This window comes from Lissotriton helveticus, chromosome 3_2, assembly GCF_964261635.1.
Source record: "Lissotriton helveticus chromosome 3_2, aLisHel1.1, whole genome shotgun sequence".
NCBI classification, from domain to species: Eukaryota; Metazoa; Chordata; class Amphibia; order Caudata; family Salamandridae; genus Lissotriton; species Lissotriton helveticus.
Genome location: NC_136062.1, coordinates 244,748,462 through 244,774,425, shown reverse-complemented (window position 1 = coordinate 244,774,425; position 25,964 = coordinate 244,748,462). Strand labels below are relative to the sequence as shown.

General features: G+C 50.2%; 1 protein-coding gene across 2 annotated transcripts in view; it reads left to right on the top strand.

Moving 5' to 3' along the window:
* Positions 1–25,964, top strand: part of MPI (mannose phosphate isomerase) — a 127,274-nt gene that overhangs the window by 22,426 nt on the left and 78,884 nt on the right. The window contains exon 1 of one of the 2 annotated variants that reach the window (XM_078685124.1): positions 16,878–17,033. The exons of the other annotated variant lie outside the window; for it this stretch is intronic. Coding sequence (XP_078541250.1) covers positions 17,006–17,033 — 28 coding nt within the window. The 5' untranslated portion in view covers positions 16,878–17,005. Of the gene's footprint in view, positions 1–16,877; positions 17,034–25,964 lie in introns of those variants that run through there. 2 annotated transcript variants of the gene reach the window in all.

The following is a 25,964-nucleotide window of genomic DNA, read 5'->3' as shown; positions in this document are numbered from 1 at the left end:
AGGTATAATAATAATACTCAAATAACTTGCATACTACGATGGGCCGGGCGAGGGAGACAAGAGCAATTTGCAAGTGGCTGTGATGGCTGTCAAGAGTGGAGGCCTGGATAAAAACGTAATCGCTGATGTTGATTGATGACACCCTCTAGGCCGGCAACAATTTCCCATATTGCATTGTTTAACACCTCCTCTGCAGACGATATACCAAAGCTGAATCTTTTCTAGTGGCAGTGGCCGACGTGGGCGAAAATTGTAGTGATGTAACTACTGCCCTCATGGGGTTCTAGCTGGTGCTATCCAGAGTTCAGGTCTAGCTTTGAGAACCATGTGGATTCATTAATATCATCAATCAGGTAATCAAGGTTGGGGGATATGTGACGCTTGCTCTCTTTATGGCTTGTTTTGGAAGGTGCAGATCATTGCAGATTCAAATGCACCCAGGATCCTTTGGCTTGTTTGAGGCCACCATTGAAAACACCCAGAGGGTTGGGCAGAAAGTTTCTCGCTTACTCAAGCATCCTTGAACTTTTGAAATTCTGCTTCCACCATGGGACGGAGGTGAAATGAGACTCTATGGTACCACCGGGTGTTAGGACGGACCATTGGGTCAATGTGGAGGAGAACAGAGTCCCTTTCAAGCACCCTAGGCCAGAGATGAGGCAAGGGAACTCTCAGAGGATGTCAATCTCACTCACCTGGTCACTCCATACTACAGGCGCTAATTGTTGAAAGTAGATTCAGCCAGGGCAACCCCTGGCTAAAATTACGATGAACTCTTTATGCTATTTTTTTTTTTATATTTTAAAAACCTTTATTAATCAACGTGTATTATACACAGCGTTCGGCTTACAACCCATCAGGGCCAGCCGCGTATATCTGTAACTGCAGAGTTATTAGTAGATGAACACAGCCTCAAGGCCGACAACCCTGAGGTTCGGCGGCGTGAACAGTTCCATTTTAGCACTTCACAATCATCCAAACATTTAGTAAAGTTGAGGTATAGGTCTGTTGGTTTTTCTCTTTTTTATGTGAACCCGTAAGTACAGCGTTATTATAGCACTCATCAACTTCGTCAGATGGATAGTGGCCCGTTCTTACATATGTGTGTCTCGCGGAAAGGTGCCAGCTAGGTCTGCCCTCCAAGAGGGCGCGGAGCAGTGGTAGTAGGAGATGAGGCTGCGCGGCATCCCAGGTGTGTCTGTGAGCGAGTACCTACACAGCTTATCCTTCCTAATGGAAGTGGCGAATGTCTGTATTGGAGTTCAGCTAGGATCACCTCGGCTATGGCTACTACTCTCAAAGGTCCCATGACGCAGTGTGTACGGTAACTAACTTCAAAGAACCTTGTCAAAAGAGGACGCAGGACCATTGCGCCAATAAACTTCAAAACAATAACTTGGGGAGTACACTTTAGAGGGGGAGGGAGTGTGGGTAGATATAGCCATGTGTTCAGGGAGGGAAGTGCAGTGCAATTGTGTCAGTAGCGGTCGAGTGGGTAGGTAGGTTGGAGATTATAGTGTGTGGTCCGCCTGCAAGTTAAGTAGACAAGGGGGGACCACCACCATAAGGGCGTGCCAAGGGAGGTAGTAAAGTACGGCTCGTGTGGTAGCCCTTGGCAGGACTCCCGATAGTAGTTGGGTGTGCGGGGACGTAAGCGTGGGGGGGGGGGGCGATGTACACAGCATTGTGAAACAGCCAGGCATGCAGCATGCGTCTATCGGGACGTGGGAGTCGTGTAGGCAGCGATCAGTGTGGCGTATGTAATGGTGTAATGGTGCGTGGGCGCTGGGGAGGGGGGAAAAGCAAAATCATATGAGTAGGGAGGGCTGCTGGGTGTAAATGTTTCTCATGGAATCCACCGTAGGAAGGGGTACGGGGGAATAGCCTACTTCTCTTCACGTGATCCCTTGGTCTACACATTTCTGTTGAAAGGATTGGAGGATATCATCCCATTGTTGTGCGATTGGGAATTTCCTGAGGCCTGCCGTTCCTTCTCGCCGCAGGACTGTGCTCTCAGCTCGCGCCCAATTTATGAGGGATAGGCTCCAGTGTCGTATGTGCGGAGGGGTGTCGGCTTTCCACCGCTTGGTGAGCAGTCATTTGGCCGTGATCAATCCAAGATCCCAGTATCGCGCCTGGACTTTGTTCAGCTTTGTGCGTTTATATAGCCCCAGTAGGCAGGCCTCCCAGGTCCTCGGCACGCGTTCTTTAGTGCAATGCGTAAGCAGCGCAGTCACCCCATCCCAGTAGTGCTGAAGGGTGGGGCAGAGCCAGAGCATATGGAGGAGGTCCGCTCCCACCAAGGAGCGGCGGCTGCAGGCGGTATCCGTGACTGAAAAATACCTGTTTATTTTGTCCGGAGTGAGGTATGCGCGGTGTAGTATGTAGAGTTGTATAAGTTTGAAGCGAGGGTTACGTGGGATGTTAACTGGACCAACCAGTACCATCGCCCACTCCTTATCTGTCCAATCCCTCCCCCTGTCTGCCGCCTATTTCGCTCTCAGTTGCACGGTGTCAGGCTGATTGTGTGTGTGCCATTGCTTATAACGTGGAGGTATTGTATAAAATGGTGCATGGGCAGCTCATCAGACATGTCACCCTAGGCGGCAGTCAGCGTGTGGAGGAGGGACGCGTGCAATAGGAACTGTCCAGCTGGGAGAGATGTGTCCTCCACAAGTCTGGCAAAGGGGAGGAGGGCGCCATCGGAGTATAGGTCTCCTAGCGTTTCCACTCCTGCAGTGGTCCAGCTATCAAGCTTTACAACCGTCAGTGCCCCTGTCGCAGTCGGGGTGCCCAGTAGGGGGAGTATCGGGGCATATGGCATTGTTGTCCGGGTGAGGCGCAGGCAGTGCAGGAAACATCTACGCGCTACTGCAAGGTACAGCTGCGAGGGGCGGGGAGTCCGGGTCAGTGGGTGAAACAGCACTTGGATCTGCAGCTGGGACCAGACAGCGGTGTCCGTGGCGGTGTCTCCCATGTTCTTGCCACCCAGCCATCCTGACACCCACTGCATTTGCGCCGCCAGATAATAAAGCTCCATGTTGGGAACAGCCAGTCCCCCCGCTTCGGTAGGCATATATAGTTTCGTCAGCGCAATAGCAACGAAACAGCAACATATTTCGAACAAAAAGTTACAAATCTCACCAAAGATTTTCCCCAAATTACTCAAGAAAATGGAGAGAATATACAAGAAAATGAATCTGGGTTAGCTAACTGGGACACTTTCGCTATAATCAGCCTTGAAGATTCTTCCCAAATTATTTCAAAAATTAAATCGGGATCACCATTTGATCCCTGTCCCATGTCATTGCTTCATAAAATTAAAGAGGAAGTTAATCCTGTGATTAATGCTATCCTTAATGCGTCATTTCAAACCGGAGAGATCCCAACTTCATGGAAAACCGCAGTCGTTAAGCCACTACAAAAAAAGACCTTGCATGACCCCTCAGTCTTATCCAATTTGCGGCCCATCTCTCAACTCCCTGCAATAGGTAAATGTGCAGAAACCTTTGTTAATAAGCAGCTTTCAGCATTCTTGGAAGCAAACAACATCCTTCACCCAAATCAGGCAGGTTTCAGAGCAAGTCACTCCAAGAGCCGCCCTTGATCTAGGTAAGAGAGCAGTTTTAATCCTCCTAGATCTATCTGCAGCGTTTGACACGGTGTCCCATGCTATCCTATTACATCGCCTGAATAAGGCAGGCATAAGGGGCACCGTGTCAAAATGGTTTAAAAACTTTCTATCGCATAGAAAACAGATAACCATGCTTGGACATTTCTGTTCAGAAGAGAAGGTTGTTTCAGGGGTGCCCCAGGGCTCAAGATTGAGCCCTACCTTGTTTAATCTCTATATGGCTCCCCTGATCAATCTGATTGCATCCTTTAACATCAGTACCATAGCTTACGCGGACGACACTCAATTAGTCCTCGTTCTGGATGAAGACTCAGAAAAAGCCGAACTAGTTCTGAAAGAGTGTCTGACGGGGATTTTTAACTGGATGCAGAATAATCATCTCAAATGTAACTCTGCTAAAACAGAGATTCTGCCATTTGGGAAAAACAACCTTTTCACTCCATATACCTGCTGGCCAACAGATGCAGAAGCACCACCAAACACCATTATAGCAGCACGGAATCTGGGAATAAAATTCGATGAGATGCTCTCTTTCAAACAACAAACTAGAGAAGTCGCTGGCCTATGTTTTAATATTGTGAAAAGCCTCTGGAAATTTTTTGATTTCCTGCCTTTGCCAGCCCGCCATACCGTGGCAATTGCATTGATCACATCGAGGATAGATTACTGCAATAGCCTGTGTGCAGGGGTGGCGAAATCCTCCCTGCATAAATTACAGATGGTACAGAACTCGGCGGCGAGGCTGGTTTTAAGATGGCCAAGAAAATCATCAGCATCGGCCGCATTGGACATGTTGCACTGGCTTCCCATTCAAAAACGCATTCTGTTCAAAGTCCTCGTGATCACCTTTAGGGCCTTCCACAAACGTGGCCCACGATATCTGCACAAGAGGTTCAATAGATACCATCCTACAAGAGAACTTAGGTCAGCCACTGCCAATCTGATGATTGTCCCTAAATTCAGACTAGCCACAAAAGGAGGAAAATCCCTGGCAGTCATAGGTGCTAAGGCATGGGACAAACTGCCCTCCCACCTTCGCACAATTACCTCCGAACAGTTATTTAAAAAATCCCTAAAAACATGGATTTATGGGCTAGCTGACTCAGTCTGCAAAACACTTGTTTAACCTGGCTTGACAAAACATCAATAAACAGTAAAAGCTTACCATCCTATTAGCCATGGAGCCAAAGCGCCAGGATGCTCCGTGGAGCGACAGTGCGCTATACAAATACCTTTTCATATCATATCATATCATATCATGCGCGGTCGACCTTTATTCCAGATCAGGCCGCGTAGTAGGACTTCAAGGTCTCGGAACACCCGGTTGGGGACATAGGATGGAATATTGGCAAAATAATACAACAGTCTTGGCAGAACTATCATTTTTATCAGGGCTACTCGGCTGGGGACGTTCAGCGGTAGAGTTTTCCAGAATCCAACTTGCGATCGGATGGAAGCGATCGCTCTCATCAGGTTCCCCTCTAATATATCTACAGGGTTACGGTAAATGTGAATTCCCAGGTATCTGAATGTCGTGGGATACCACCGTAGTCTCTCGCCGCCGATGCGTATCTCACTCTCGGTGTTATCCAGCTTCGTCCTCAGGATCAGCGTGATGCAAAAGATAGGCCACCTCCTGATCTATCCAAACCCTGAATGCTAATATAGCCAAAGGTTAAGGAAGGATCAGACGGGGGCAATAAAGCCCGCGGGAAAGGAGAGGGAACAGCAGGGAGGGAGATCTGAAACGACAAAAGAAAAGGAAGGTAAGAACCCCTTCTTCTGTTTTGTTTCCATACACAATAACCAAAACTCAATATGCTAAGAACTCTAACTATGTATCTACCTGTAAATAATAACCAACACCAGACCACATAGGAAGATAATTCTCTTCTCCTTATCCACTTCAATAGGCACAGGGATTACGCCAACCACACCTGTGAACACAAACACACATTGGTGCATACACTCATATACTAGTGACTGAAAGAACCAGCACATATACAGATTGTGTACATACCCCCTTATCACTAGACAGGACGTAAAAAGGGGCTTCTTGTTGGTGGGGCGTAGCCAAAGTAACGTTTGAATATGAAACTAAAATTGCTGGGTTAATTGTCACCCTGTAAATACGCTACGACACAGTACCTTATGGATCCTCTGAAAAAAGGCACGAAGAACTTGATAGGGATTGTAATAACCCACTCGACTTCACAATCCAATATCCCGAAGAAACCAATGAATAAACCCCGGCCGGGGTGGCCAGACTCCAAGTATCAAAGTAAGTAGGCGAATGATTACCAAGCCTGGTAATGACGATGGGTTTTGAAGAGATTTCGTCCTCCGCATGAGCCGTGGAACGCGGCTCCCCAACGGAGGGCAAACGGAGCAACAACCCACTCGAAGATGAGCACACAAAACACGCGCTCTCCGCAAGACGCAGAGAGGCTATTAACTCAGCGGTCACTAACAGGTTAAGGAACTAACCCGTAACACAACAAACAATCGTCCTCCGCATGAGCCAAACCGGCTCCCCAACGGAGGGCAATTCAGAGCTGGAAATGATCAGACAGCCGTCTGATTATACAAACAGATAAGTACTAGGCGGATCGGCAAGGAAACAGGAACATCCACAGGCAAGCAACTCCAAACCTGGAAGAACCAAGAATATCCGACGCCCTTTACAGATTGCAGGTCTCCTTTATCACTTCCTGCTTCCTCTAGGAATCCTGGGAGATGTGGTTCCCGTTCATGTCAGCGGCGCTCAGCGGGAGTATGACACTCGGGTGTATCCGGGTCAAAGGAAAAGGCCCCTGATTTGGCCCAATTGACTTTCAAACCCGACATTACCTCAAAAGTGCAGAAAATGTCAGTGATGGACGCCGGAACATCACTCAGGTCTTTGATATAGAGGAGGAGATCGTCTGCATATAAGGACACTACATGAAGGCCATCCGCCAACGGTATACCCCACTCCGCTCCTCGGGACCTGAGTATCGCGACCAGGGGTTCTACAGCTAAAGAGAACAGTAGGGGCGACAGGGGGCAGCCCTGTCTGGTGCCCCTCTGCACACAAACAGGGTCAGAAAGCAGTGTACCAGTTCGGACGCGGACTGTGGGTCTGCGGTACAAGAGACCAACCATAGTCTCGTAGTCGTCCCCCAATTCAAATTTGTCCATGACTGCTCACAGGTACGGCCATTCCACTGAGTCAAATGCTTTCTCCAAGTCCAGCACAAGGCACCCGGCGCGTGGCCATTGACGTGTGGCGTATTCTTGTATGCGGAATAGACGGCGGATGTTATGGGACGTGTGGCGTGTTGGTACGAACCCGTTCTGGTCGTGATGTACTAAGGTGGGTACTATGGGGGCTAGTCTTCGGGCAAGCGTAGAGGCGAGGATTTTATAGTCCGTGTTGAGGAGGGCTAGGGGGCGGTAGGATCCCATCCGCTCACTATCTCTGTCAGGTTTGAGCAGAGATATGAGGGTAGCCTCATTAAGCGTCGGGGGCAGAGAAAAGTCGTCCGTGGCTGCAGTGTACATTTTCACCAGGTAGGGAATAAGAATGTCCGAGGCGGCCTTGTAGAATTCGGCTGGTAAGCCATCTGGTCCCGGAGACTTGCCATTCGAGAGATTGAAAATGGTGTCGCGGAGTTCCTCGGGGTCTAGTGGCGCTCCGAGGTCGTCTTGTTGCACAGTCGATAGAGTGGGCAACCGTAGGGGTGAGAGATACTCGGCTATGTCAGGCAGTGGGATACTCAGTCGGGAGCGGTATAACCCTGAGTAGTGACCAGTGAACGCCTCATGTATTTGACGCTGGGTGTGAAGCAATCTACCTCCCTCTGCCTGTATTGCTGAAATGGGGGCCGAGCGGTCCTCCCGTGCAATCAGCCAGGTCAACAGCTTGCCAGGCCTATCACCTTGCTGATGCGTGCGGGCAGAGTGTGCCGCGAAGTTGACATTGCGTAAGCGTTCTAGGAGGCGACCATGTTCTGCTGTGGCCTCCGTCAACCGATCTCCCGCAGCCCCCTCCGCCTGTCGTTCAAGCTCTAGCAGGTCGGTCTCCAGTCGCGTCAGGTCATCTTCAAGCTGTCGCCGCATGCACCCCTGTGTGCCTAAACAGAGTCCCCGGGTCACCACCTTAAATGCGTCCCATTCAATCTGGGGGGAGGATGCCGTGCCGGTGTTGAGCTCAAAGTATTGTGCCGTCTGTGTGAGTAGGGAGTCACGGAAGGTCGCGTCTAGTAAGAGGTCCGGTTGGAGGCGCCAGGTGGGGATAGGTGGGTGGGGATGTTCCCAAGCAATCGCCAGGGTGTGGGGGTTATAATCTGAATGTGTGCGGCCCATATATGTGTGTCCTTGACCAACGGGAGAAGATCTGTGGTGATCATGTATCGGTCTAAGCGCACATGTAGGGCATGTGCACCTGACCAGTAGGAATATGTTTGTGTGGTTGGGTTGCGTGCTCTCCATGCATCATGAAGATCCCATTGCATGGCCCAGTTGAGGAGGGCTTTCATGGTGTTGTGCGTCGGTGCATTGGCCGGGGGTGCGGTAGATCTGTCCAGATTCACATCTAGGACACAGTTGTAGTCGCCCCCAAGAATCCACGGGATTCCGTGCCAGGACGCCAGCGTCATTGAGAGGCCATCAAAGAATTTGCCCTGGTCAGTGTTGGGGGAGTACAAAGAGGCAAGTACTACAGGGTGCCCATCAAGTCGGCCTCGAGCTATCACGTATCTACCCTCTGTGTCTATCTGTGTGTCTGTGACTGCCCATGGGGTGCCCGGGCGGACCCACATGAGTGTCCCGCGAGCAAAGGAAGAGTACTCCGTGGCGTAAAGCTGTCCGCGCCATCTGCGGCTCAGTGTGTGTACTTCTGCCCTGTTTAAGTGTGTTTCTTGCAACAGTGCCACGTGAATTTTGTGACGTTTCAGATAAGAGTAGATTTGGTAGCGCCTCGACGGTGTGTGCATGCCTCTGACATTCCACGTACATATTTCCACAGGTCTCCTGGCCTCTTCCCCCCCCCACTCAGATCAGACACAGGCATTGGCACATGGAGGAATATTCTAGGCAAATCCCCGAGGGTGGGGACAGGATAAGAGTCATAAAATCCAAACAATACAAAACAGTAACAAATACCAAAAGGTCGGCGTCGCAACATGTCGCCGTCCAAACACACCAAAGAGGCAAAGAAACAATACTCGAGTCTAGGGGGTAACGTGTGTTAGCCGCTGTCTCGGCGGCCTACGAATTCAAGTAAGGAAGGAAGTCTTTGGTCCTTCCCCGGGCCTTATGGTACGTATACTATGCACTCGACAACAATGGGAGAGGTAGGGAAAGACGGAGACACTCTCTCAATCCCCAGTTAAATACAAATAAACAAGAAAAGAGAGGTCAGATCAATCTCTGGAAACCACAAGAGATGGAGTCCAAACAAGGTTCACACACCCACTTTGGGTGGTAAAGAAAGCCCTCACACACCGACCTAGTCAGTGTCATGCTTCATCATCGGGCCCCACCAAAGAGGCCGAGTGCCTCTTTGGTGTGCTGCGACGCCAGAAAGACTGCGGAGCTGGTTTGTGTGGGGAGGGCGTGCTAAAAATAGGGTGAAGATTTAATAGTGCCTTAGAAGGGTATCAAAAAATAATACATTTTAATAAGTGATCCCTAAGGCACATAACAAGGAGTATTTATGTGTCTGAATTTAGCTGCCAAGGTATAAGGGTTGGTTAAATTCAGAAAATACTAATATTAATCTCAGTCAACATGTTTCTGCCATATGGGTGGTTTTATTTACCAAGGCATTCGTCAGGACTAAACCCCGGCGGTATGGGCTCTCTAATCACCCACCCTAACCTGGGGACGTGAAAGTGAAAAAAAAGGTGAAAAAGTGCTTAAAAAGGGGAAGAGCGTGATGCTCATTCCAAAAATACTCCAAAATTTTTAGAGTGTTACAGCACCTGTAACGTGAAAGACATAGACAAACAGAAGACAAACATACATATTGTTAATATAAGCCTTACTGTATAATCATAGTGCTCCATAATATGTGGCATATATAGTGTTCCCAAGGTAACACTGATTTTAAACACCATCCGAATAGCCCCTAGAGGATAATAGCGGATAACTCTGGGAAGTGAAGTGCTAAAGGTGTCTATTTACAAGGAATATTATAAAAGGGGGTTAAAAACACAATATGTGTACTCCTTATGAAGGGATCAATGGACCTAAAAGGTCAGTGCCCCTCAAGATGGTATTTCAAGTTGATATCTCACTTTAAAATAGGGCGCTACTAGCAACATGGGTCTCGGGAGGGGGGTTGGAGCGAACCTGGCACATCCTAGAAGGAAAAGAGGTATAATTGAAAACAAGTGCACGAGTGAACACTTAGCTTATTTTGCAGGATTTCGGCGATCTCGACAGGAGTATCAACTCACGCCCTCAGCGCTCACAACCCGCCGTCAACCTAGCTGTGGCCTCAATACCGGACCCCGAGGATGGTAAGACGGGGCCGGTAGCACTGTATTTAAAGGTTTCGATTGCCGTGTATGCCGCTCTTCCGGGTGGGCGTGTCCCGCCAAATCGAGGCTTGGAACACGCCCGCCCTCCCCGGGAGACGCGGTCAAGATTCAAAGGGAGGCTTGGCTGCCGTATCTTATCGGGTCCCCATGTAAGCAAATAGCGCGATGTTCAGTAATAATATGGGCAATGATACTATGGATGCGCATCTCGAAAATCAAGTTAATTGCGTACATCGAGGGTGCCTCGATCCACTTAAAGTATCAAGTGCAAAAGCACATATTTGTAAATGTCAGTATGAATTAAACTTGATGGCTTAACAGAAATAGTGCTTTCTTTGATCTCTGTTTACCTGTTAGCTCTTTCACTACAATGTCCGCTACAATTGCAGTACCCTTTCTAATAAGTCTGAATGAGCCATCAAGTTTAATTCATACTGACATTTACAAATATGTGCTTTTGCACTTGATACTTTAAGTGGATCTAGGCACCCTCGCTGTACACAATTAACTTGATTTTCGAGATGCGCATCCATAGTATCATTGCCCATATTATTACTGAACATCGCGCTATTTGCTTACACGGGGACCCGATAGGATACGGCAGCCAAGCCTCCCTTTGAATCTTGAACGCGCCTCCCGGGGAGGGAGGGCGTGTTCCAAGCCTCGATTTGGCGGGACACGCCCACCCGGAAGAGCGGCATACACGGCAATCGAAACCTTTAAATACAGTGCTACCGGCCCCGTCTTACCATCCTCGGGGTCCGGTATTGAGGCCACAGCTAGGTTGACGGCGGGTTGTGAGCGCTGAGGGCGTGAGTTGATACTCCTGTCGAGTTCGCCGAAATCCTGCAAAATAAGCTAAGTGTTCACTCGTGCACTTGTTTTCAATTATACCTCTTTTCCTTCTAGGATGTGCCAGGTTCGCTCCAACCCCCCTCCCGAGACCCATGGTGATAGTAGCGCCCTATTTTAAAGTGAGATATCAACTTGAAATACCATCTTGAGGGGCACTGACCTTTTAGGTCCATTGATCCCTTCATAAGGAGTACACATATTGTGTTTTTAACCCCCTTTTATAATATTCCTTGTAAATAGACACCTTTAGCACTTCACTTCCCAGAGTTATCCGCTATTATCCTCTAGGGGCTATTCGGATGGTGTTTAAAATCAGTGTTACCTTGGGAACACTATATATGCCACATATTATGGAGCACTACGATTATACAGTAAGGCTAATATTAACAATATGTATGTTTGTCTTCTGTTTGTCTATGTCTTTCACGTTACAGGTGCTGTAACACTCTAAAAATTTTGGAGTATTTTTGGAATGAGCATCACGCTCTTCCCCTTTTTAAGCACTTTTTCACCTTTTTTTTCACTTTCACGTCCCCAGGTTAGGGTGGGTGATTAGAGAGCCCATACCGCCGGGGTTTAGTCCTGACGAATGCCTTGGTAAATAAAACCACCCATATGGCAGAAACATGTTGACTGAGATTAATATTAGTATTTTCTGAATTTAACCAACCCTTATACCTTGGCAGCTAAATTCAGACACATAAATACTCCTTGTTCTGTGCCTTAGGGATCACTTATTAAAATGTATTATTTTTTGATACCCTTCTAAGGCACTATTAAATCTTCACCCTATTTTTAGCACGCCCTCCCCACACAAACCAGCTCCGCAGTCTTTCTGGCGTCGCAGCACACCAAAGAGGCACTCGGCCTCTTTGGTGGGGCCCGATGATGAAGCATGACACTGACTAGGTCGGTGTGGGAGGGCTTTCTTTACCACCCAAAGTGGGTGTGTGAACCTTGTTTTGACTCCATCTCTTGTGGTTTCCAGAGATTGATCTGACCTCTCTTTTCTTGTTTATACGTATACTATGCAGCCAAAATCATTTTGCGGGGGTACAGCGCCGCATCCTGTTTCGAGGCCTCGGTCCGGCTATGTACGTAAGGGGAAGGTAAAGTAGATCTCACTTCTCAAGACTCTGTCATAGCAAGGTCTCTGTGTGTTAGGGTCATCGGGCAGGGGGGAGAGAGGGGGGAGGACAGTAGCGTGGTCCCACCATCACCTTACCTTCTCAGTGTCTATGTGGCTGAGGGAATACTCACTATGCCAAGTTCGCTCCGTCTATCTCCGTAGGAGACACCGCGGGCGAAGTCCAGCGCTCACAATGCCTCAGCGTCTATCCGGTCCCCAACTCCATCCCTGCCGTCTCGGCAGAGTTCGTTAGGACTACTTGCGTGGCTTCAGTGAATCTGGTCAGCTGTCTGTGGTGTGACATCCGGTAGGTCTATGGATAGCTGGGAGTCTGGTAGTCCGTAAATAGCTTCATCATCACGTGGGACTATCTGCGGGCTGGCGTCTTGTATGACGTCCGATGTTGGTGAATTGCTCAACTGGGAAACCCTCCGGAGTGCATCCTGCTGTTCCCGTAGCATTTGGTCTGCTGGCGGGGAGTGGTGTGATGCTTCCTCTGGGCGGCGGTTCTGCTGGTCCCTGTTCCTGCGACGACGACGCGGTCCACGTGTCCGTGGTCTCACCTCATAGCTCTGTGCCTGTCTGGGTGCCGTGTCCGTACCGCTGTCGAGCCATTCGCTCACTTCTTCAGGATTATTAAAGAAGTAGGTCTTGTCCCGTGCCACCACTCTCAGCTTCGCAGGAAAGAGGAGGGAATATTTGAGGCCTGCTGTGCGGAGCCTCCATTTCACCTCCAAGAAAGAGTGCCTTTGGCGTTGCACCTGTATAGTGTAGTCCAGGAAGAACATCACGGTGGCATTATCTATACGTATCTCCCCAAGGCGTCTAGTTTCTCTTAGGATTGTGTCCCTGTCTCGATAATTCAGTATCTTGAAGAGCAGCGGCCTTGGGTTAGAGCCCGTGGTATGTGGTCTCGTGGGTGCTCGGTGCGCCCGTTCCACCACAAAGTAGGGCGAGAGTGTATCTTCTGGTAGCATGTCTCTTAGCCAGTCTTCTACACGTTGGGCAGGATTATTGCCCTCCCATTTTTCCGGGACCCCCACGAGCCTGATGTTGTTGCGTCTTGCCCGCCCTTTCGCATCCTCAGCGCGGTCTTCCAGGAACTCTACTCGGTTCAGGAGGTCTTGTACTTGTTTATCCGTTTGGGTGACTCTGGGCTTGAGTTCCGTCACAGTTCCCTCCAGAGTCTTGGTCCGATCAGCCAGTTTCTTGTGGTCGTCTCTCAGGTGGGTGAGATCTATGGCAACGCTGTCTATTTTGGATTCCAAGGATGTTCTGGTCAATTGGAGCGACTGTTCCATGCGTTCCATGGCGGCGAGCACGCTATCTAGTCTCGTGGTTACCGGGTCGGCAGCCATCTTCTTTAGCGTTTTGTTAGTCTTCCCTTTCGGTGGGGCACCTCCAGTTCCAGTGCGAGTCCTTACCCCTCCGGACATGTGCAGGGTTACCAGGCTATCAGTCCAGTCCGGTTCACAGTAGGATGAGGTGACTTCTGGGTCGCGGTTTTGGTGATGCCTGAGTGCAGCGGTGTAGTGTTGCTCCCGATGGCTCCAGCTCGGCTTGGCGGCCGATGTCCCACGCGTCGTCCGTGTCGTGTCGCAAAGCAGGCAGGCGCGGTAGTATTACGCAGTAGGCGCCAATCAACAGCTCTGAGAGTGTACGTGTACACGGCAGGCAACTGGTCGTATGGTAGCAAACCGTTGAGCGTTAGCGAGATCCCCAGCTTGGCCCCCAGCAGTGTCTCCTTAGGGCTCCTCAGGGGTGGTCGGGCTTCCAGTTGTTTCAGGAGTGGTTTGGTTCTTGGTGCTTCGTGCCCTACCAGTTCCAATGTCTCTTTCCAGCACCCCGTATGGTCTCAGCAGTCGCAGTCTCTCAGTGGGCGCTCATACTTGTGATCTCCTCCTATTGCCGGTCATAACAGGTCCTGGAGGGGGGGGTCTCGTGTTGACCGGCCCCTGACGGTGTTGTTGGCAGCAATTATCGCGCCTGTCCCTCTTAGCGGCACTCTTGCAGGCCTCCGGCCCCTTCTTAATGCGGGCATTCACGCCTGTCTTAGGTTCCAGCGGGGCCCCTGGGGTGATGGTCTCGGTTGCGGTGACTGTGGGCACTCGTCACGAGCATCTGGTTGTTGGGCGATTCCGGGCGGGGCACGCCTCGCTCCCCTAGCGCCGCGGACGTATCTGCACGTCCCTGGTGGTGGTCTGGGGGGCCCCACCGACGCCGGTCTCGGCGGGCAGCGGCCAAGTGGTAACGCCGCAGACCGTATCTTCTGCTTCCACGCCGGGCGCTCACAGCAATGACGGTGCTCACCTACCCGTCGCTTCCCGGTGACACCGCCGATGTCGTCTCTGGGCAGCTGATGATGAGCCCATCGGCCCCGTGGGTAGCAATCCCGGAGGCCGGATCCAGCGAGCAGGCCGCAGGCATGGGCCCGCGCGGCAGCGCAGACCACGGCCTCTCGTTGTCGTCTCCGCCGGTCAGCTTGCAGGGAGCCCCGCTGGAGGCCTCCAGGAAAGCCCGGAGCTTACTGGGTCAGACCTTCCGAACAAAAATTGGTCAGTGGGTGGGCGGCAGCTGGACAATGCTCCGCTCGCAATTTCAGTCGGCTTTTCGGAGAAATGGCGGAGAAACAGCCCGGGAAAGGGGAGCTCGGCCCGGAGCTCTACTCTAGAGTGACTGCCGCCATCGCGCGCTTAGCCACCATGAACTCTTTATGCTATGTATCAAATACATGGATCAAGAGAGAGAGCAGGGTGGGGTGTCCATTATTTACTCAGTTGGTTCCTTCATTGGAATCCTTTACTCAGTTGAATGAGGGGGTAAGTAATATAAATTATTGTTATTTTGAAGCAGCATTTTGGTAGCCCTAGGTTCACCTCTCCCTAAAACAGATATCAAAACTAATCAGAAAGGGAACAATTTAAAACGATCACAAACACACCAAGAAGTGGCAAAGCCAATAGGTCTTGCGAATGCAACAGCTTTTGACTTGTTCACAACAATATGTTGTACATCAGTGTGGCTGCTGTTCAGCATGGCTAAAAGTTAGTGGTGTGGAGTGAAGTGGGGTGTAGTGGAGTTGACTGGGTTGGATTGGGGTAGATTGGAGTGGCATAGGTTATGGTACAGTGAAGTAGATAGGGGTAGACTGAAGTGGGGTTGATTGGGTAGAGTGGGGTAGAGTGTAGTGGGGTGGATTAGGGAAGAGTGTAGTTGGGAAGATGTGGTGGCATAGATTGGGAAAGAGTGGAGTGGGGTCGTTTTTGTAATGTAATGTAAAAAGTTCTTATATAGCGCTGCCTTCACTCCAAGGAGCATCTTGGCGCTTTAGACAGGATAGGCAGAAAGTGGGGAGTCTAGCTGATGGTAGAAGGAAATCTGTGTTATTTTTATAGAGTGGTGTACATTGCAGAGGGGAAGATTGAAGTAGATTAGGGCAGATTGGAGTGGGATAGATGTGGGCAGAGTGAGGTAGATTGGAGTGAGGTAGATTGATCTGGATTGTAGTGAAGTTAAGTGGGGTAGGTTGGAATGGGATATATTGGGGTAGAGTGGAGTGGGGTTGAGTGGGGAAGAGTGTGGTCGAGTGAAGTAAAGTAGGGTGGGGTGGATTGGGTCATTTTGAGTGTGGTAGACTGGGAAAAGTGGTGTTGGGTAGATTTGGTAGAGTACAATGGGGTAGATTAGAGTTTGGTGGAGTGGTGTACATGGGTTTGGGTAGAGTGGAGTGGGTAGAGTGGGGTAGATTGGGGCGGGTAGCTTAGGTTAGTGGAGTGGGGTAGATTGGCATGGAGTGGGGTAGAATGGGGGGTAGAGTGAAGTGGATTAGAGGGGTAGAGTAGTGTATTTTGGGTACAGTGGGGTAGATTGGAGTGGGTTAGATTTGGGTAGATTGGAGTGGAGTGGTTAGATTAGAGTAGGGTAGATTGAGGTAGACTGGATTGAGGTGGATTGGTGTGGAGTGGGCTAGGTTGAAGTGTACGTAGATTGGAGCACAGTAGGGTAGATTGGGATAGAGTGGAGTTGGGTAGATTAGGGTAATGTGGGATAGAGTAAGGTGGGGTCGAGTGGAGTAGGGTAGAGTGGGAAGATTGAATGGGTTGGATTGAGCTAGATTGGAGTGGGCTTCTTGGGGTAGGGTATATTGGAGTGGGGTACAGTGGGGTAGCGTGCAGTGTGAGGTAGATTGTAGTGGGATAGATTGGAGTGAGGTAGTTTGGCTAAGAATTGAGTGTGGTAGATTGGGGTTGAGTGAGGTATGTCAGGTGGAAGGCTGTGTTGCTGCACAGTGGAAGGGCCTTTGCAAAGGTTTACCGGGTGTTAAACTCGTACTAAAGAGGTGCACGTGTAACTATAATGTTCAAACAGGGTTAACACGTTTAAAATCGACAACATAATGAATTAATACTATTTAAAAAGTGCCCTACAATGCATTATAATTTGCCTTTTTTCACCCGCATACTTTAACCAAACCCTGCCGCATAATTTGGTCCTCCGCTGTCGCGTGATTCCAGGGGCCGTAATCGTAGTATACTAAATCTCAACGCAGAGAGCCTAGGCTATCGGCTCACGTGCGGCTGGGCCTCAAGTCAACGTCTGCAGCCGCGTATGACGTCGCTTCCGGTACCGTGGGCGGTCTCATCCAAGAGGACCGTCATTCTCCGAGGCAGAGGGCGGTTCTTTGTTCTGATGGGTGGGTCGCTTGTAGGAGGCGGGTCCTTTTAGTAACCGCACAGCTTACTGGAAAGTACAGCCTCCTAGTACCGCCCACACCTGTCAAACGGCTTCGAGACCAGGATTTCTACCTTCCGTTCGTTTTCACGCATTCTATCAAGACGGAAGCGCAATAAAAACGGCCGGATGTCTGAGATCTATCGAGAGCCGGGAGGTAAGAGTACCCTGCTTGAATGCGAGCGGGTGGGGTGCACGGTGCGCCCTGGGACATTGGTTTATGCCCTTGCTAAGGTGAACGGATAACTTAATACTTCCAAAGGCTGGGCACTGTCATTTATTTATTTATGCGTTTTTATATAGCGCGGACTTTATCCGAAGGTGTCAGAGCGCTTCACAATAGGAACAGAACTGATACATGAGAACATTATAAGTGAACAAATTACAAAAGCAAACGTTACATTACATGCTAGTTGTAGTTTTGATTTGAATAGTGAACTGGAATATCATTTTTTAGAAGGAAGGTCTAAAATCAAAACAGTGTATGTACACATAAAAGAACACAGTGAAGCACATAATCTATTATTGCATGTGAGGAAACGAAGATCCGCATTCACTTCCCAAAATTGCACCTCCTCTTCTCTCTCTCTATTGATTCGCGTGCAGTTCCCGCTGCCCCTCATCATGAATTATCTACATGGCCTCGCTTAAGTATTCTGAAGTACGAAACCTATTAAGTTAGGACAACAATCCACAGGTCTTTGTTAACGTGTCTATATAGTACTTTTACTGTTTGAAAACTTTGAATGCTATATTACTGCGGCTCAAACGGTCAGAAGCTTGTATTTCAGTGAAAAATGTTCTGTTCTTTGTTAACTTTAAAAAAGCCCTGAAAGATCTGCCGTTATGGGATTATGTAGTATTGTATTTCAACATTGTAGTCAGGCTCATATACGTTAATCCGCGGAGAAGGTACGCTGATAGTTACAACCTTGGACAGCACCTACTACCTCTAAGGTAAGAGTCCAGGAGGAAAACTGCCACATCGGGAATGATAGAGTACATAAAGGTCAAGTTGGAACATAGAATCAAAAATATGAATGTCAACACATTACCAACCAACATTACAGTGCATTACCGTGCAACATTACACACCCTCCTTTCCTTAAACCCCCACAAAAACAAACAAGATACTAAAAGAGGACAATAAACATTGCAAACAAGACAAGTTACTGATGTGGAAGGGAAAATAAAACACACAACATCATAACTAAGGACAAAGTTATCAATTTTTTTTGGTACAGGATACTCTGAAACTTGGTGGTCCGATCTCTCCTCGCCCACGATATTCTGGGTAACTGATCATTCTCACTAGCACCATCCCCACATACTATAGAAGGTACAGTAGGAATTGTTAGGAATATTGTTGTCGTTTTGTAGCTTGCACGCTCGCACTCCTTTCAGTAAGCCACGGGGCAGGGAGAGTCTACTGGGCCACAAACGTGGGATTTGAGGCGTTTTGTCAGTTCTTACACAGGCCTGCCTACTGTGGCTCAGCAAACTGAGCCAAGTACAACCCTTTATGTATTGACTCTCAGTAGTAGCGAGGCAAGCAGTCACAGACGATTCCGGGTGGTCAGAGTAGGGGTTATTCAGGCTCAAGAATCAATACCACTCAAACAAGCATAATAAGATCAGTTTCCAAGCCAGTGTTTCTCTTTGTAGAAAAGTCAATTACTTTATTACATAGAAGACATATAATTCTACTGCTTACTCGGTAATGCACGAATACCTGGTTCATGGGAGCGAGTCCATGTGCTTTCACAGGCCTGTACCATCTAGGCCTCTACCTGTCTCTAGTAGTCTACCCCATCCGCATCCCCATTCCCATTCACTGGGTTCCACCTCCCTATTCAGAGTTATAGGTAGGTCTATGTGTGCAGCTCATGATGCCCCTGCCTTCCTCTGCCCCCGGTTTGGATTAGCACTCAGTCTTTTGGGCAGAGGCCTGTTTAGTCACTCACCAAGTTAATAGCAGTTGCGTTGGGGCACGTTCGGCCCTCCTGTGGCAACTGGATCTCACAAGCAGAAGGAATCCTCCGGGTAGTAAGCAGCCGTCTTCTCCGTGGCTACGAGGGAGCTGGCCATGTAGCGCATCGCTTCATGTAGCGCATCGCTTTATGGTTCGCAGCAGGAATGGAGGCATTTGTCGGGTGCTCTCTTCTGGGTGGCAGGAAATAGGCTCACTTCTGTAGTGTGGTGGGTATTTGACTTATGGCGCGGTTCACTGTGATACTACGTGGAGTACTTGGCACTTCTTCTTGAAAGTGATGGCCCCCATGCTTGTAGATTACGATTCTTCAGTGCGGCGGAAGCCAGGCAGTATCTTCTGAACACAGTGCCTCGAGTCAATAACTTAAATTCTCACAAAGGACTCTGAGGGCACCTCTCAGGTCTCCTAATCTCCGGGATTGGCTCCAACCCAACAAAACACTTAGCAGTGTCACGGTCACATCTGCCACTTTTGGGGCACACTGGTCCACCAGCAGTTGCTTATCCCTGCTTAATTCGGACCTGCCACCCTTGTACACCTCTCCAGTGCCTTTCAGCTACAATGAGAATAAATGACAAAGGTCGCACAGCACAATCCTGCAGTCCTGTGAGTCCTTCACTGCACTTGCATAGTGAGTCTGTCAGACGAACCCTACGCCAGGTTCAATTGCAGCAGTCTCTTCCACGATCCGCTCCTTCTACAGGATTGGCACTTCCTTCCCTCGCTCACAGTAGGATATCTTTGCACCTAGGACAGTCCAGTCATTTCTCTTTCAGATCTGATTCCAAGTGATCTTACCCCGCCTCTCTGCAGTTGGCTGTCAGTGCAACACCAACCTTTAGCTGTACGCAGTCCGTGAATGCTCCGTGGGGTACCCCCACCTCAGTAAAAGAGAAAACATGAACAAACCGCTAACAGTTGAGGTTACATTTTTAAACAGTTTTCGCAGACAGAAGATACGTATTCCATGTATTCTTCCATGTAAACGGTGTGGGTCAGTTCCGCTTTCATGTGTCCTGACCAGAGCACCTTCCAGGCCTGGCCTCAGTCTGCAAGAATGATCCATCCAGCAGAATAGTCTCCAGGTGAAGTGCCCACCACAGAAGTACACAGAGATGAGAGCAGGCTGCATCCAGCTATTTACGATTACTCCTCACAGAGATCAGGAAGACAGACAAGAATCAATCCCCCTTGAAAGGACTCCTTTCCATTACAAAAGATACTGAAGGCCTCACCATGCACCCCCTGTCGCCTACCTAATTGCACCTGCTGTTAGACTCCTTTACAGCCCAATGTATCTGGAAGGGCCTTGGCATGACTAAGGACAGCCTGTCTTCCCTCTTTCTTCACTATAGCGTCTGGTGCCCCAACCTCATCTCGGAGATTCCAACAACACACAAGCTGTGTGGAGGAAGCAGCCTTTCCACCATTTTGTACTCTGGTCCAGGCTGTGGGCTTCCAGAATGGAACCCTCAGACCTGTATCACTTGTGCACAGCAAACTATAAGGTCTAGCACACACGCTTGTGTACAACGTACAGGATGTTGCGTTCAGGATTCCAGGTTTATTGTGAGCGCAAGAACTTTAGATGAATCAGCCTGTACGTGCTCATTCATCTCTCACAGGTAAGAAGCTTGTCACTAGGTGCAAGACCCCAGACCCTCGGTCTGAGGTCTGCTCCTCCCCAGCAGCTCCGCTGTGCCGTGCTCTGCCTCTGACCCCACCAGGCAGGGTTCAAGACTCGCTTGTGCCCGCTGCTACGTTCCGCCCTAGCTGGTATTGCCATTTTTGGCCTCTCTCTGCCATTATTGTCTTTTTCATTCCTTCTGTAGGTATCTGCTGTACCGTAGTGTTTTTTTCTCTGTGACTCACTTTCTGCTGTTCTGCTCTCCTGCATTGTGCCCTTGCATATCCCATTCCTGTTTGTGTACCACGTTTTCATTCTTCCCCTTTGTGCTCCGTTGGCCTTTGGCACTCACCCCGCCCCCCCCCCATGTTTTCTCAGCCCCCGACTGCCATCGCCTCCCAGCTGCTCGTCCCACCCACTTCCCCTACAAATGGACGCCTCTGCGCAGTTGCGCCATTGGCGCGCTGAAGGCGCCCCTAAGGCAAGCCTGACCGCAACCAGCGCCAGGAACCCTGGATCTCCAACTATCCATCGCTACAACACCAACATCCTCCTCGCACTCAACCCCTGAAGACACATAGAATGCCAGCAGGCCTCACCGAACACGACCCACGGCCAGTTCTCCTGCTTCTGCTGCCGCACCTTCGCCACCACCCGACCCTCAACACCACCAGCACCGACAACACCCTCAGCTGCATCCTCCTCAACGTGCACTCCGTACACAAATATGCCATGGAAATCTGGAACCTACTCTACGCCCTCTCGCCCGATGTCACCTTCTTCACAGAGACCTGAACCTACGTCGCCTCCGCCCCTGACATCAACACCGCCATTCCGGACGGCTACAATATCCAGAGGATGGACCGCCCCAACCACCCGGGAGGAGGCCTCGCCATTGTCCACAAAAGCACCCTCCACCTCACCACCTCCAGCGAAACCTTCCCATCGGCCGAACACCTGCATTTCCAGATCAAGACCAGCCCTAAGACCACACTCCTCGGGACACTCATCTACAGACCACCCGGCCCCTGGACGCCCTTCGCCACCGCCATCACCGACTTCATCGCACCCCACACCATCACATCAGTGAACTACATACTCATTGGAGACCTCAACTTCCACCTCGACAACCCCAGCGACCCCAAATCCACCATCCTTCGTGACAACCTCGCCAGCATCGGACTCACCCAACTCATCAACACATCGATACACAGGGCAGGGCACACCCTCAACCCCATTTCTCCACAGCAAACAGCATACACTTCAGCCACACAACAAAGCCACCTTGGATCGACCATCACTGCTTCCACTTCACCGTCGATAAACCCAGAGCGCCTAAACCAGCCCCACGCCCGCCTCGAAGGAACTGGAGCAAGGTGACTGACGAGCGACTGCACTCCACCCTCTCCCGAGACAACCACACCCGGGCATCCAACGCTAACACCGCAGCCAGAGAACTCCACATGTGGATCTCCAACTGCGCAGACGAGCTCGCCCGCTACGCAGCCCCAGCAAACAACGCCCCCGAAAAGCCACCTGGTTCACCACTGACCTCCAAGAAGCCAGGCGCACCTGCAGACGCCTGGAAACGAACTGGAGGAATACCAATACAACTGATCGCTACTCCACCTATTAGGATGCCATGACGGACTACCTCAACCAAATCGGAACAACCAAAAGGAACTTGATCCACAACAAAATCCTCACCAACTCCAAGGAACTCTTCAACGTCGTCCATGAATTCACCAACCAACGCAGCAAAGCCACATCACCGCGTCCCAGGACCTCTGCGAAAAGCTCGGAACCTACTTCCACAAGATCAGAATACTCTACGACAACTTCACCGGCCACCCACAAGACACCTCAACCAGTCCCTCGCCTCCCCAAGACACCAGCCAGCCCACCATCTCCAACTGGACACCAATCACAACCATGAACACTGCCGCAGCCGTGAAAGGCATCCACTCAGGGGCTCCCACAGACCCCTGCCCCCGCACATCTACCACAGACCCGCCTCAACAGCAAAACGCCATCAACGCCACCTTCAAAACAGGCACCTTCCCAGATGACTGGAAGCGCGCCAAAGTCGGGCCCCTGCTCAAGAAGCCTACAGCTGACCAACCAAACCTCAAAAATTACCAGCCCATCTCACTTCTCCCCTTTACACCCAAAGTGGCAGAGAAAACAGTCAATAGGGAGCTGACACGATTCATCGAAGAGCACGCCATCCTCGACCCATCTCAATCCAGTTTCCGAGCCAAACACAGCACAAGACCACCCTACTCGCCGCCACAGACGACACCGGCACCCTCCTGGACCAGGGCCACTCCGCGGCCCTCATCCTCCTCGACCTGTCTGCAGCCTTCGACACCGTCTCTCATTGCCCACTAATCACCAGACTACACAACACCGGCATACAAGGAACTGCCCTAGACTGGATCTGCTCGTTCCTCACCGGAAGAAGCCAAAGGATCAGACTACCGCCCTTCCACACAGCCCCCAAGGACATCACCTGTGGAGCCCCCAGGTAATCTCTGAGCCCGACCCTCATCAATTTCTACCTGGCCCCCCTCGCAACATCGTCTGACAACACGGCCTCAACATCGTATCCTACGCCGACGACACCCAATTCATCCTCTCCCTCACCAAAGATCCCACCACCGCAAAACTCAACTTCCAGAGAGGAATGCGAGAAGTGGATCTCTGGATGACCAACAGCTGCCTAAATCTCAACTCCGAGAAGACAGAAGTCCTCGTCCTGGGAACCACCTCTTCAGCATGGGACAACACCTGGTGGCCCACCGCCCTTGGAACGCCACCTATCCCCTCAGACCACGCCAAGGACCTCGGCATTGTACTTGATTCTTCACTCACTCACCTTCAAAATCATCACTCGCGCCTACAAATGCCTGCACAACAATGGACCCAAATACCTCAACCACAGAATAAGCTTCCACGTACCCAAAAGTAACCAGCTATCATTTAACCTCGCATTGAGCGAAACCCTGCGCATCCACAGAGCCAGAGCAGGTGGAAGATCATTCTCCAACTTCGCAGCCAAGACTTGGAACAAGCTACAGGCAGACATAAGACGCGCCCCCTCCCTGAACACTTTCAGAAATATCCTCAAGATCTGACTCGTCGGCTGAACGGAGCAGCACATCCCCCTACCCCACAGCGCCTTGAGACCCTCACGGGTCAGTAGTGCGCTTACAATTACCTGATTGATTGATTGACTATAATTCTCTAACACTGCATGCTAAAGGGCCAGATTTAGTGTTGGTGGCACTCAGCGCACGCATATTTGTCTGCACCCACCAAGGCCCAATGGCATCCTCCACAGATTCCTTCACTCTCTCCCTTCCATAATGGCCCTCCTCTCTCCTTAGCACCTTTCTCACAATTCTTTTATAGCACTACTCATACCAATACTCTGAGCCCTTTACATTACACTCACATTATACAGAGCCAATGAATGAATGTGTAAAGATCTGTATATGAAATGCTACACGAGACAAGGAGTGTCATAAGGCCTAGTAGTTGCGTGTCACCCACACTGGTAAAGAAGAAAAACAATATCCCAGCTGGTAATAATTCAGAGACAATTATGTATGTATGCCAAAGGCATTACAGTAGCAAGAATAAAAGGAGACTCACATTGAATTAGGTTAGGGGTGTTATTCACCATATATTTCAAGCAATAGTTCATCAGGGTATACAGTTGAAGCAGCACTGTATGAAAGAAATCCTGTAACAATCCAAAGGCACTTGGTGAAAAACAAATCTATATATACAAGTGAATAGAGGTGGCGACGCAAGTGATTAAGTGAACAGCATGAACGGCGCAAGGTGTACAATTGTGCGAATAATATACAGTGGTAGGCTAAAAAATGTCAATTTGTATTGACTGTATTCGTAAATTTGTAATTTCTAGTGAGCCATTGTAGATGGTGCGCCTTATATTGCGCTATAAAGTCAACGGCGTTTCGATCCTCTTCAATTGGGATCGTCTTCAGGACGGGGTTGTCCAGTTCGTGAAGTGCTGCGGGTTGAAAAGGATAGTTCAGGGGAGGGCAGGGGGAGCGAGAGAGCAGGCGCAGGTGCCGGGGTAGGAAGCAACGTGGTAGGCGGGGGAGCGATTCCGGGTATTGGGGTGGGCATGCCGTGCGTAGGGGAGCCCAGGTCATGGAGTGGAGGAAGGTTGAATTTGGGCTGCGGTGGCGGTGAGATATCGTCTGAAAGGCACGTAGGTTAAAGACCAATCTACAGTGCCTGAGGAGGGTGGGGGGCTCTCGGCAATTCTACAATGGAGTGGTATGACCAAGTCGGCCAGCGGTTGCGGTGGGAATTACGACAAGGACAGCCAGGAGGCCAATACGACATGTCACTGTGGGTGTGAGGACTGTAGTGCGCGCGGGGCGACAGCAACGGGCAATGCACACGCGGGTAGAGGGCGCCCAGTGAATCTAGGAAGGAGCGGTATGAACAATGGTGCCGACGATAGCGGTGAATATGCGGCAAAGACAGCCAGATGGTTACTTGGACATGTCGATGTGCGTGTGAGGACTAAAGTGTGCGGGGCAACATAAGCAGGCAATATCCAAGCAGAGGGCGTCAAGTGCCGGGACTGAGGAGCTAATAGCGCCTAATCTGTGGTGGTACGCGGATCGGTCAGTTGTGAGAGGAGGCCGTGATTACTCAGTGAAGTAAGGGGCGAGCATACCTGGAGGCAGCGCATTAGCGGTGGGTGCCTGAGCGGGTTTAGGAAGTGGCACCGTCTTCCTGGATGCTGAAAGAATGAGGGTCAAAATGTAAGGGGGTCGTGTGATTGTCAACAGAGTGATCGCGGTGGGGGGGGGGGGCGGCACGGCGAAATACTAACTTATGTTGGTGGGGGCCTGGAGAACCGTCAGTGGAAGTCTCCGGGGGTCCAGGGGAGAAGGAAGTTCCGTGAGAGCAGTACCTAGCGGGGTGGAAAGAGGTGGATAATTACCTCGGGTTGGACATAAACGGTGGTGCAGCCAAGGCCGAAGTGGGGGCCAGAGGCTCGTAGAGGAAAGCGCATACCTGAATGAATCGTGGTAACAGCTTAGGACTAGATCCGGAGGCCAAGTATTAGCTGCGGCGTTGGTGCTTGGGACGGGTTCAACCGAGTGCCAGAGGAAGTGTGTCTTAAACTAAGTGACGCGCTTGGAGGAACGTCTAGCGTGACGTATGGTGGTGGGCGGGGCCCGGTACTGAAGGGGAAAATTAAAGGGGAAGGCATCATTTAACAAGACAACTTTATCAATGTTCTAAGGGGCAAACAGAGTCACGAGGGACATGAATGATTATAAAGTTCAAAACTCTAAGTTAGGCAGACCACAATTAAAACAACTTTCGAGTTACCTGCATACACTGGGAATGGTTAAAAGCATATAAGTTGCAATTGGATAAAGTCTACTGGTTGTTACAAGTATGTAGCCCAG